Source organism: Macaca fascicularis, chromosome 20 (assembly GCF_037993035.2).
Source record: "Macaca fascicularis isolate 582-1 chromosome 20, T2T-MFA8v1.1".
NCBI lineage: Eukaryota > Metazoa > Chordata > Mammalia > Primates > Cercopithecidae > Macaca > Macaca fascicularis.
In genome coordinates, this window is record NC_088394.1 from 2173076 (window position 1) to 2185776 (window position 12701).

Sequence of the window (12701 nt, forward strand, 5' to 3'; positions counted from 1 at the left end):
TGCGGCTCTGGGCTCAGTCACGGCTGACGCCTCCACTTTGATCAAGAGCCATGGTTCTGATTCAAAGCAGCCTGACCTGGGGCCCAGCTCTGGCTCAGCAGCCCCAGCCCCCTGCCCTGGCCTGCGGGGGTGCCTGCCCACCTACCTGTCTTCTCCAAGCCCCGTCCCCAGGGACTGCCCTCTCCCACCCAGCATCCTCCCCTCCCAAGTGACCACAATTCTAGTGTCCCTACAATGTCCCTGTGTCCCCAACTGCCCCCCATGACAGGACCCCACTGCTCCCACCCACTGACCATCCTGGGCCAGCCGTCCAGCAGGTCTCAGCCCCTGGCCAGCCATTCCCCTCATGCCACGGCCATGCGGCCACAGTACCCACCCTGTCTCTCTCCACGCCTCACTCTGGTGGCAATCCGTGCCCTCGGCAAGCACAACTGGGAGCCCAGGAGCTGAGGAACGTCTCTGGGGGAGGCCACAGATGGGTGGGATCCGAGTGCAGCAATCGAGGGTGGTGGGGGCATGGCCAGGCCTGACAGGGAACCTGCTCCTCTGCCTCCCTCCCTAGCCGGCACCTGCTGCCCCGGAGGCCCCAGAAGCGTGGGACGTGCGGAGATGGCCGCCGGTGTGATCCGGACCCTGTGCGACTTCCAGCTGCCCCTGCTGCGCCACCACCCCTTCCTGCCCTCAGATCCAGAGCCCCCGGAGACTTCGGAGGAGGAAGAGGAGGAGGAGGAGGAGGGGGAGGAGGGGGAGGGGGAGGAGGGGGAGGAGGGGGAGGAGGAGGGCGAGGGGCTGGAGGGCTGCAGCCAGATCCTCCCGAACTCAGGCCGGGCAGAGGCCGCGGAGGAGGCAGCCCCTCAGGGTCCCAGCAGCCCCGAGATGCCGCTGCAGCTGCTACGCTTCTCAGAGCTCATCAGCGACGACATCCAGCGGTACTTTGGCCGCAAGGACAAGGCGCAGGACCCAGATGCCTGCGACGTGTACGCCGACAGCCGCCCAGCCGGCAGCACTGCCCGGGAGCTCTACCACGCGGACCTGGTGCGTCTGGCCCGCGGCGGGTCCCTGGAGGACGAGCACACCCCGGAGCCCGGGGTCTCCCAAGGGCAGGTGCGCAGGCCGGGCCTCAGCGGGGACAGGACGCAGCCCCTGGGACCCCTGGCCGAGCTCTTTGACTACGGGCTGCAGCAGTACTGGGGGTCCAGGGCGGCGGCCAGCTGGAGCCTGAGGCTGGAGCGGAAGTACGGCCACATCACCCCCATGGCCCAGAGGAAGCTGCCCCCGTCCTTCTGGAAGGAGCCGACCCCTAGCCCCCTGGGCCTGCTGCACCCTGGCACGCCCGACTTCAGCGACCTGCTGGCCAGCTGGTCAGCCGAGGCCTGTCCTGAGCTGCCCGGCAGGGGAACCCCAGCCCTGGAAGGGGCACAGCCAGCCGAGGCCTAGCGAGGCACTGGGGTCGGAGTCAGCTGGTGGCAGCGGGGCCGCCCCTGAGGCACTGGACTCTCCTCCCATCCTCCTGGGAAGAGCCTCCTCCGTCCCTCCTTGGAGAGGCAGGAAGAGGGGCCCACTGCCCGACCGAGACAGCAGACAAGGGCTGTCTCCTCCACAGATGCTGGAAGGTTCTCCCACTGCAGGGTGCTGGGCTGGAGTGGCTCTGAGGCAGAGCCAGAGAGCCCCAGGCCAGGGAGCGTCCCCGGGTCCTCCTCACGACCCGGGCAGGGCGGCTCACTGGGGCTCCTGGCGGGGGCAGGCCTAGGTGCTTCTGGGCAGGCCCCAGCCCAGCCCCTTCCACCCCGGGGGGCTCTGGCAGCCCTCGGGGGCCTGGCAGGGAAGGAGAGGGGCTGCTGAAGTGCTAGGAAAAGCAACAGCCTGAAGCCAGGCTGGGCTTGGGCAGGACAGGGAGAGTTGTGGGGCTCAAGAGACTGGCTCCCTCCAGCCTTGGGCACCCCCGCTGCCCGGGGCCTCGCCACCCCTCTCACCCCCCAGGCCCTGGGGAGGCTGTTCACTGGCACGCATCGGGGAACCTCAGCTCTAATGAGTACAAGGCTGGTTCGTTTATTTCTGGATAAAGAGCGAGGGTGTGAGCTGTTGCACCTGCTCCTGGCTGTGGGGCTTCTCTGGGACCCCTCCTGGCCTCCGCGGGGCCCTGAGCTTTATGAGGGACGCCTTCCACCGCAGCCACCTGTCCGGAGATGCGGCACGTGGCCCCTGCACCCCTGCCCCACCCCCCACAGCCCACCTGCTGCCCGCGGGCCCCCAGCCCCAAACCCCGACCCTTTGGACCCAAAGGCCCAGGAGGCTGCGCCGGGATCCCTGCTGCCCACCTCACCGCCTGGTACACGCCCCAGCAGTTCACGGGTACCACCTCGTTTGGCGCCGTGTCCTTGATGAAGACTTGCAGCCTTGCCAGGGATGGGAGCAGCTTCCGGCTGCCCAGCGGCATCTGCGGGCTCTCCTGACTGCGCAGCCGCAGCACGCTCTCCCGAAGGGCGGCCATCTCCTGTGTGCGCTGTGGGACGGGGATGCCCGTGTCACCCAGGAGCCAGACCTCTGGGCAGGGGATGGCAAACGGGGTTTATCTCCCACCGGGAGCCTGGAAGTCATTTATCTTCAGGGAAACTATGCCCATCGCCAGACACTTGGACAGATGGACACTGGCGCCTGCAGCAGGGCAGGCGGGGAGGTGGCAGGGCCGGGGGAGTGGGTGGGAGCTGGGCGGTGCCGGCCGGGCAGGGCCTCTTCTCACCAGCCGGGCCTCAGTGTTGAACCTGAGGTTCTGGATGGTCTTGCTGGCCTGGACGCAGTTTTCCAGCTTCATTATTTGGTTCTGAAACTAAACACGGCCCCAATTAAGCCACAGACAGGGCCAGTCTGCTGACATCCTGCTGTCCCCACGGGTGCCCCCATATCCGCTTACAGCTTGGGCAGGGGCCACCCGCTGAGACGCTGGTCCTCGCCCCCCACCCCCACAGGGCCTGGGACAAGCTCCGCTGAGGAAGGGGCAGCCTGAGAGTGGCCCTGCGGGGGCCTGGCCAGGGCTCAGGGTTGCTTCAGCCCTCGTGGCTGCACACGGACGCCCCAGTGTGGGGGCTCCAGGCAAAGTGCCTCCGCTTAGAACTTCCAGAGGCTGAGACAAGCTGGGGTGGCCCAAGGCAACTGGGTTTGTTTTTTGTTTTTGAGAGAGTTTCGCTCTCGTCACCCAGGCTGGAGTGCAATGGTGCGATCTCGGCTCACCGCAACCTCCACCTTCTGGGTTCGAGCGATTCTCCTGCCTCAGTCTCCCAAGTAGCTGGGACTACAGGCGCCGCCACCACGCCCGGCTAGTTTTTGTGTTTTTAGTAGAGACGGGGTTTCTCTGTGTTGGTCAGGCTGGTCTCAAACTCCCGACCTCAGGTGATCCGCCCGCCTCGGCCTCCCGAAGCGCTGGGGTTATGGGTATAAGCCACCGACCGCGCCTGGCCTCTCACAGGTGGTTTTCTGAGCGTCTCCTGCCGGCTGGAAAACGCCCCCTAGGCCGGGGGTCCTGCCTCTCTGCACGGCTGCCCCGTCTGAACCCAACGGCTCCCCCTCTCTCCCAGCTGGGTGCGGGCAGACCCAGGACTACCGTGGCCAGCTTGCCCTGCATCTCCGCGATCTTCCGCCCAGGGCTGTCTTCCTTCAGCAGCTGCACGGACGACAGCAGCGTGGCCAGCTCCTGCCGCAGGGCCCCAACCTCGAACTCCCTGCGGGCACCAGAGGCTGGGGCTGGCTGTGGGGTGTGCTCGGGGGTAGGGCCAGGACCGGGGACACAGGCTACTCCCACAGCCACCACAGGGTTAAGGAGGCTCGAGGGGGCTCAGCTCTGTCACCCCTCCAGGAGGGAAGGTGGTAGAGGGAGAGTTCTCAGAGGCTGCCCCAGGGTGGCAGGGTGAGCTCAGTGCTGGGCCAGGCCCAGGCTCAGGGGGAACGGATCTGTCATGACACCAGGGAGCTTGTGGAGAGCAGCGTGGGGACTGGCCCCGCCCAGTGATGGTCAGCAGAGCCCCTGCCCCTCTCCCAGGGCCCCGGAGGCTATACCTGGCCTTGCCTTCGGCGGAAATCCTGAGGTCCGAATCACTCTTGTGGAGCAGGCACTTGTCCGAGACGCCCTCTATCTGAGCACAGAGCCGGGAGCGGGCACAGTCTAGGACCAGCCTTGGCCTCGGCGCCCACACAGCGAGAGGGAGGAGGCGAGAGGACGGGCGCGGTGGGGGAGGGTCCCGCGCCAAAGTACACCGAGTCTGGCTGTGCCTTCACCCACCTGCTGGGGGAGGCCATCCACCTTCTCCCGCACCCCCCGCAGGTGCGCGACGACCTCCTTCTGCCACCTGGCCAGGTCCTCCAGAGACTTCCTCTCTGCACCTTCCCATTCGGTCTTTGCCTGGGATACAGATGCCCAGTGAGGGACAGAGCCCAGAGAGGGAGGACAGACGGATGGATGGACAGACATGGGGAGCTCTGGGGGCAGGCGGCCCTCACCCCCACTTCTGACTCTGAGACATTTGTGCACAGGCCTGCAGGCAGCCGGGGTGGCCTGGCCAAGCACGCTCTGGAGACACACATGCCAGGCAGGGCCTGGGCAGCCGAGGGCCCGTGGGGGCTGTTCCAACCACACAGGTGCCCGAGGGAGGCAGGGCAGGCCCCAGTGGGATCCAGCCCCGGGACGCAGGGTGTCGCCCACTGGCAGCAGCACGCATGCGTCGGGATGAGCGGGAACCCGGGGGCGGTGTCCACGCGATGCACATTACGTGGTGGTGGGAGGGCGAAGCTCTGTGCACGAGGGCCCGAGGAGCGGGAAACGGGATGCCCGCGGGTGTTACCGCCGCAGCGGCCGCGCGGTGCATGGTGACGTTTCCTGGAAACGTCCAGAACAGGCACCCCCGAGACAGGCAGGGACCCGGCAGTCGCCAGGGGAAGTGGGGATGGGAATGACGGCGGACGGACAGTGCTGGGGTTCTTTCTGGCGGAGGAATGCTCTGAAACTGTGAATGGACACACGGAACTCACGGAACCGTACGCATTCGCGGGTGAACCGTGTGGGGAGTGAGTCCGTTTCAACAGAGCTGTTACAAAGTGAACAAGAGCAGGAGGGGTGGAGGCCGCCTGTCTGCCCCTCTGTGGCTGCCCGCATGGCTGGGCCGTGGGCCGAGGCTGCTCAGCGGCCGTCCTGCCCCACACGGGAATCTCTGGGACTCGGGGTCTCCCGGGCCCGAGGGACAGTCGCTGGGTGATGGGAGGCTTGGGACTGGCCTGTCCAGCCTCTCCCCTGGGGACCGTGGTGGGCTGAGAGCCGGTGGGGTGGGGACTCCCCATAGCCCTGCCTGCCCTCTGCTGCCTGGCGCACCTCAGACAGCCTGAGGCCCAGCATCTGCTCCTGCAGATCCAGCCGGCTGCTCAGAGCCGGGAGGCGGCCACTCAGCTCCTTTAACTGCCCGGCCAGCTGCGCCACCGATGCCTCCAGAGCCCGGTTTTTCTCTCGGAGCTGAAGGGGGACAGGTGGGTGTGGGGAGGCCTGGGTGAGCGCCCATCCTGTGTGCATGGGGGACCCCGTTGGGGACATGTTGCGCTACCCCCTCACCAGCACCAGCTCGCCATGCATCTCCTGCCGGGCCAGCTCGCGGGCCAGCTGTGCGGCCTCCAGGTTCTCCTGCACATAGGCAGCCAGCTCCCCGGCCCGGCTCTCCTCCAGGCGCCCCTTGGCATCCCTAGGGGTTGGGGGACACATAGATGCCCTCAGCAGAGCCTGCCCACCCCTCAGTCCTGGGCTAGGGAGGGAAGCTTGGTTGCAGGCTCCAGAACCTCCCAGGAGACCCTGGGATCGGAAGATGGGGTGCGGTCACAGTGCCACCACGACAGGGGTTCACTCCCCATGGCCACAGCCGAATGCCCCAGGGAGAGCAGGCTAGGTGAGGGACGGGAGGCCCCACGGGAGCACGGGAGGGAGGAGGAGCCGCACTGTCCGGCTGCAGTCCTCGGGGTCAAGCACTCTGCTGGGGGGAGGCAAGGTCATTCCCTGCTGAGTCGGCCACCGCGGCCCCCTCCTGAGTGGGACTTGGGGGTCTCCCCACCTGACAGCACCTGAGGCCCCAGGACACCCACCAGGCCTTCGCCTCAGCCAGCAGGACGCGGTTCAGCGATGCCTGGTTCTGCTGCACGAACTTGGTCAGCTGGGCCACGGCTGCATCCAGGCCCTGGCACTGCTCCAGGAGGTGGCTCTCCTGCCAAGGGGTGGAGGCCGCCCTGAGACCCACACCCCAGTCCCGGCCCCACCTGTCCGCCGCCCGGCCGGCCCCACCTCATGCTGCCCCTGCAGGGCCCGCAGGCGCTCCTCCATCAGCCCCCGAAGCTTCTCCCACCGGCTCTCCAGCTCGCCCCGCAGGCTGCCCTCCAGCCTCAGCCGCGAGCTCTCCGAGGCCTTCATTCTCTGTGGCGAGACCCCACAGTCAGCCGCAGGTCTGCGTCTGGAAAGGGGCGGGGCAGGCCGGCCGCGGGCAGGCTCCCACCTTCTCCAGGGCCAGGAAGCTCTTCTGCAGGAAGCCGCACAGCTTGGCCTCCCTCTTCAGGAAGCGCAGGCTCACCTCTTCGCCGAGCTTGGTCACCTGGGCCTGGGGCGGGGGCACGTTGTCCCGTGTGCAGCCTCTGCTGGACACGCAGCCCGTCCCCCTCCTGCCTGTGGTCTCCATCGGAGTTGGGGTCCCCTGCTGTCCCCGAGCCCAGCAGAGCCAGGCCCGCCACACCCTCAGCCAGGAGAAAGCCAGGGCGGGCAGCACCACTCTGTACCCAGACGACCGACCAGGCTTGGGTTCGTGAAGCACTGGAAGGCCACGCTCACGTGGGGACCACACACACTTGGCACCCACCACCGATGCCGCCCAGGGAAGGCCCCCCAGCCACCACCAGGCCCCGACAGGGAAGCAGGGATGTCACACGGGTGTCCCCATGCACGGGGAGCCAGGCAAGCTGGGCAGAGCCTCGGGGCCTTGTCTCCACCCCAACAGCTGCTTTCCTGCTGCACTGAGGGTCTGAAGGCGAGGGGAGAGGGGAGGTGCAGCCGACCCAGTCCCTGCGTCTCATACACCCAAAGGGCAGGCAGGCGGCACAGGCCTTCGTCAGCCACGGAGAGGCGCCTCCCGGGAAGCTTCCTCTCTGGTCGAGCCCCTGCTGGCCTCCTGCCCCCCGGAAGCCACCTTAGAGTAGATATTTTTCTGTAAAAAGCCAGATGGTACAAGTTCCACCCTCGTGGGATCTCTGTTGTAACCCTCTCAGCACGGCGGTTACAGCCCCCACAGGAGACACTGACAACATGTAAAAAATGTTCCTGTGTGCCAATAAAACTTTATTTACAAAAACAAGCAGTGGCTGGCACAATGACTCACACCTGTAATCCCAGCACTTTGGGAGGCCTACGTGGGTGGATCACCTGAGGTCAGGAGTTCAAGACCAGCCTGGCCAACATGGTGAAACCCTGTATCTACTAAAACTACAAAAATTAGCCAGACATAGATAGCTGTCTGTAATCCCAGCTACTCTGGAGGCTGAGGCAGGAGAATCACTTGAACCTGGGAGATGGAGGTTGCAGTGAGCTGAGATCAGGCCACTGTACTCCAACCTGGGCGACAGAGCGAGACTGTCCGGGAAAAAAAAAAAATTAAAAAAAAGGCCAGGCGCGGTGGCTCACGTCTGAAATCCCAACACTTTGGGAGGCTGAGGCAAGCAGATCATGAGGTCAGGAGATCGAGACCATCCTGGCTAACATGGGGAAACCCTGTCTCTACTAAAAATATAAAAAAATTAGCCGGGCATGGTGGTGGGCACCTGTAGTCCCAGCTACTCGGGAGGCTGAGGCAGGAGAATGGCATGAACCCAGGAGGTGGAGCTTACAGTAAGCTGAGACAGCGCCACTGCACTCCAGCCTGGGCGGCAGAGCGAGACTCCGTCTCAAAAAAGAAAAAGAAAAGAAAAGAAAACTTTTTGGGAGGCTGAGGCAGGAGGATCACTTGAGCCTAGGAGTTTGAGACCATCCTGGGCAACACAGTGAGACCTCGTCTCTACAAAACATCAAAAAATTAGCCAGGCAGGCCGGGCGCCGTGGTTCACGCCTGTAATCCCAGCACTTTGGGAGGCCGAGGCGAGCAGATCACGAAGTCAGGAGCTCGAGACCATCCTGGCTAACACGGTGAAAACCCGTCTCTACTAAAAATACAAAAAATTAACCAGGTGTGGTGTCAGGCACCTGTAGTCCCAGCTACTTGGGAGGCTGAGGCAGGAGAATGGCGTGATCCTGGAAGGTGGAGCTTGCAGTGAGCCGAGATCGCGCCACTGCACTCCAGCCTAGGCGACAGAGCGAGACTCCGTCTCAAAAGAAAAAAAAAAAATTAGCTGGGTATGGTGGCATGCACCGCAGTCCTAGCAACTTGGAAGGCTGAGGCAGGAGGGTCACTTGAACCTGGGGGGCTGAGGCTGCAGTGAGCTGTGATCGTAGCACTGCACTCCAGCCTGAGCAACCAGGCAATACCCCGTCTCAAAACCAGAAACGAGGGTCGGCCTGACTCTGGACCTCTGCCTCTGGCCCTAGAGAACACTCAGACACCCAGGCTCAGGGAAAGGCAGACGCCCTCGTGAGCGGCAGCTCCCCCACACCTGGCACCTTGGGAATCCTCAGCCCAGCACCTCTGCCTGCCCCACACACCCACTCAATAACTTCCCAAAGGGCAGTGAGAGGGAGGCTGCCAGCTCCAGGTAGCAGAGCTATGTGGGCGACTGCTGGGGCGTCCCGGCAGTCCTGGCCCTGCACCCAGAGTACTGCCTGATGCGCACGGGAGCTGGCTGCAGTCCCCGGTCTCTATTTGTGGAGCTCAGACCTGAGTTGCTGAAATGTGCGGCTGCCCGGTCCCCTCCCCACCCGTAGCGGAGGCCCCTGCTGAGGCCACAGCGGGAGGAGGAGCCGCTCCGGCCCCATGGTTGGGACCCCGGGTTCTAGGAACTCGTGTCAAGGAACGCGAACTCCGCTTTGCGTGCAGGGAAAGGTGGAGCCTGAAAGTGGCCGTGGAAGGGGCTTCAGGGCTGCGGGCGATCTGTTGATCCAGGCGGGCGCCGGCTGTGTGGGGAGGGGTGTAGGCGGCAGGACACAAGCAGCTTCCTGGGATGAAGGACAGCCAGATGCGCAGCTGCCGGCCCCACGTGGTGACTCAGCTTTTTATTTTTTGAGATGGGGTCTTGCTGTGTTGCCCAGGCTGGTCTTGACTTCCCAGGCACAAGTGACCCTCCTGCCTCGGCCTGCCAAAGTGCTGGGATTACAGGCGTGTGCCACTGCACATGGCCTGAGCTTTTGTTTTTTTGTTTTGTTTTGTTTTTTGAAATGGAGTCTCGCTCTGTCACCAGGCTGGAATGCAGTGGTGTGATCTCAGCTTACTGCAACCTCCTCCTCCTGGGTTCAAGCGATCCTCCTGCCTCAGCCTTCCCGAGTAGCTGGGACTACAGGCGCCCGCCAGCACGCCCGGCTAATTTTTTATATTTTTAGTAGAGATGGTGTTTTGCCACGTTGGCCAGGCTGGTCCTTGAACTCTCGACCTTGTGATCTGCCTGTCTTGGCCTCCCAAAGTGCTGGGATTACAGGCGTGAGCCACTGCACCCGACTGGCCTGAGCTTTTGAAATGGGGCACGTATGGCTGAGGAACTGAGTTTTAAATCGTCTACAGCTGTAGCTGATTTCAATGGACACGGCCGTGATGGTTGGGGTGTCCTCCTCGGCCCTCTGGGCGGCCCCCACCGAAGGCTGGGCCTGGTGGTACCTGCATCCTGGCCACCTCCAGGTCCACCCTCCGGCTGCTGTCCTCCTGGTTCTTCTGCAGGGCGCCGCAGGCCACCTCCCGGCCCTGCTCCTCCTGCTGCAGCAAGTCGGTCAGCTTGGCCAGCCTAGAGAAACCGGCTGCAGTCACACCAGCCCAGCTGGCCGGAGGACCCAGCAGGGTGAGGCTGACCCACAGGCTGGCCAGGCAGGAGGTGTACGACCCCCACCCCCTGCCCCCAGGAAAACAGAGGAACGAGAAACACAGCACTGGTGGTGGGGAAGGGCTGCTGTGATTCTCTTCCTCACGGAGGGTCCGCAGCGGGCCCAGGCTCCCAGCACACTCGGCACTGAGGGTGGGTGCCCCGCTGGGTCACAAGGACACACAGCAGGGAGACCCGTGTCTTGGCTCGGCCAGGGACTCTCAAACGACCCCAGGCAAGCTCCAGAGCAGCCGCGGGCGGTGGGCGCCCACCTGAGGCCGGCCTCCTGCTCGGCGCCCCTTCTCTCTGCCTCCTGCTGCGCCTGCCTCCTCCTGAGCTGAGTCAAGGCTTCCCGGACCTCCACCAGCCTGGGACACAACAAGCCACTCCCGAGAGGCCCAGGGGCTGAGCAGCCTCTGGGGACTGTGGGTCTGGCCAAGGGGCCCCTGCGGCCACCTCCCACGGCTTTCCTGGGCCTCTGAGGGCCGCCCAGGCACGTACAAACCCGGCCCTTTCTAGCTGGACCTGGATGTGTATCCCTTACTCCAGCGACACCCGCGGGAGATGTGGATCCCCCAACGCACCTGCCACTGCTTTCCCCCCGTCGCCCCCCCGCCCCGGGCCTGTCCCCTGCGTGTGTGGGAGGTACCTTTTGTCCAGGGCCTGCATCTGGTTCTGGAGACCAGAGAACTGCGAGGAGGAAGAGGAGGCTGTGGGCTGGACCTAGGCCCGGGTCTGGCACCTGCCCCTGGAGTCCACCCAGCTCTGGCACCACTGGCCCCTGGGAGCTCTGGGCCTGGACAGCAGGGGTGAGCTGGGCTCCAGGCCCAGAAGCAGCTGCCCCCAACACCCAGGAAAGGGGCAGCTCGACCTGCGGGTGAGGGAGCCGCTCACCTCCGGCACCTCCTTCTCAGGGGCCTGGGCTGCCGGCCGCACCTCCTGCTGCAGCTGCCTCAGCTCTGAGCCCTGTAGCTGCACGCGGGCCCGCACCTGGAGCAGCTCCCGCAGCAGGCTCCGTGTGGTGCGCTCACAGCGCTGCTTGTGCTCCCGCAGGCACGCCACCTCGGCCTGCAGCTCCACCACCCTGGCCAGGGCGAGAGTGGGCGAGTCTGGCGGTGACCGCCGTGGAGACAGAGGCTGAGGCGGCGGCGGTGTGGTCCTCCCGCCCCAGCGTCCCCCGCAGGGCTCACCACTGCTCCAGCTGGTTCCAGCGTTTGGCGGTGTCCTGCTCAGGGACAGAGGCCGTGGATGGCGGGTGGCTGGACTCACACCTCTCCGAGAGCTCCTCCAGGCTCAAGGTCTCGGGGCTGGTCAGGTCTCCTGCCAGGAGGAGCCCCAGGTCTTCCAGGGTGATGGCGCTCAGCTGGGAAGGGCCCGACGCCCCTGAGGGGCCAATGTCGGCCGGCTCTGCAAGGAGGCGTCTTGGGAGTTCGCCCCTTGGGGTCCAGCTCCCACTGGAGCTTACGGGAACGGGGCCCCAAACCCCTGCAGGACCCTTGCCCACCACCCAGAGCTCAACACGTCTCCCTGAGTCACACAGGATCCAGAGGGGCTTGGCTCAGACAAGTCCAGGGCCCTGCCTGAAGACACACAGCACTGGGCGGCAGAAACACGCAGCACCCCACCTGGCCAGCTTGTGGGAGCCCGGGGTCAGAAGCAGAGCGGTCCCCACCCTCACACCTGTGGCAGGCCCCTCCCCGGGCCGGCTCCTCCACTCCGCCCTCAGCTCCGGCTCACCTGACATGGCTGCTGGGCTGCACCGGCCACTCTGCCCGCGGCTGTGGCCTGGGCCTGGGGCCTCTGAGGTTGCCCAGAGCTGGGCACAGGCTGGGGGGGTCAGGGGCCAGAGGAAGTCCCGTGAGAGCTCTGGGCCTTGAGGGATGAGCTGCTGCCGTCGTCTGGCTGCCTTCCCGGGGACCGTGGTTCACAGAGGGTCAGATAATACATTGGCACCAAAAAGGACGGTGCTGCACCACAGCTCTCCTCAGGGGAGCCCCTAAAAGACAGCACTAAAGGAAAATTCTGCCAGTGAGTGGAGTTGAGAATAGTGTATTTATTTGTTCATTCACTCTGGATGGAGGGATAAATGGGCTGAGATTTCACTTTCAGTGTTGAGTGCTTTGTCTGGTTAATCAGGGCCCTGGGGCCGGGTGCGGGGGATCACTTCAGGTCAGGAGGGCAGAACCAGCCTGGCCAACTTGGTGAAACCCGTCTCTACTAAAAAAATGCAAAATTAGCCGGGCGTGGTGGCTCACGCCTGTAGTCCCAGCTACTCAGGAGGCCTGAGGCAGTAGGATCGCTTGAACCCGGAGGCAGAGGTTGCAGTGAGCTGAGATTGCCCCACTGCACTCCAGCCTGGGTGACAGAGTGAGACCCTGTCTCAAAAAAAAAAAAAAAAAAATTAGCTGAGTTGGCTGGACATGGTGGCTCATGCCTGTAATCCCAGGACTTTGGGAGGCCAAGGTGGGCGGATCACCTGAGGTCAGAAGTTTGAAATTAGCCTGGCCAACATGGCAAAATTTCGCCTCTACTAAAAATATAAAAATTAGCTGGGCATGGTGGCGAGTGCCTGTAATCCCAGCTACTCCAGAGGCTGAGGCTGGAGAATCTCTTGAGCCCAGGAGGCAGAGATTGCAGTGAGCCGAGATCGTACCACTGCTCTACAGCCTGGGCGACAAGTGTGAAACTTCGTTTCAAAA

General features: G+C 64.3%; 2 protein-coding genes across 3 annotated transcripts; one reads left to right on the forward strand and one right to left on the reverse strand.

Moving 5' to 3' along the window:
• Positions 1-527: 527 nt before the first annotated feature.
• On the forward strand, positions 528-2855 carry PERCC1 (proline and glutamate rich with coiled coil 1). The gene has a single exon (XM_065537518.2). It carries the CDS (start codon positions 610-612, stop codon positions 1435-1437), a length of 828 nt encoding a protein of 275 aa, XP_065393590.1. The 5' UTR covers positions 528-609; the 3' UTR covers positions 1438-2855.
• CCDC154 (coiled-coil domain containing 154) lies at positions 1997-12011 on the reverse strand. 2 transcript variants are annotated; one of them, XM_005590855.5, is made up of 17 exons: positions 11740-12011; positions 11193-11409; positions 10897-11086; positions 10652-10692; positions 10275-10370; positions 9804-9927; positions 6516-6617; positions 6308-6436; positions 6112-6230; positions 5591-5717; positions 5357-5494; positions 4274-4393; positions 4051-4127; positions 3599-3716; positions 2741-2827; positions 2319-2503; positions 2030-2176 (listed from the first exon to the last, which is right to left on the reverse strand). In XM_005590855.5, exons 1-17 carry the CDS (start codon positions 11744-11746, stop codon positions 2050-2052), a joined length of 2004 nt encoding a protein of 667 aa, XP_005590912.3. In that variant the 5' UTR covers positions 11747-12011; the 3' UTR covers positions 2030-2049. The 2 variants fall into 2 exon arrangements, with proteins under 2 accessions (XP_005590913.3, XP_005590912.3); XM_005590856.5 differs by lacking the exon at positions 10275-10370 and having other exon boundaries at positions 1997-2176; positions 2360-2503.
• Between the last annotated feature and the right edge of the window lie 690 nt (positions 12012-12701).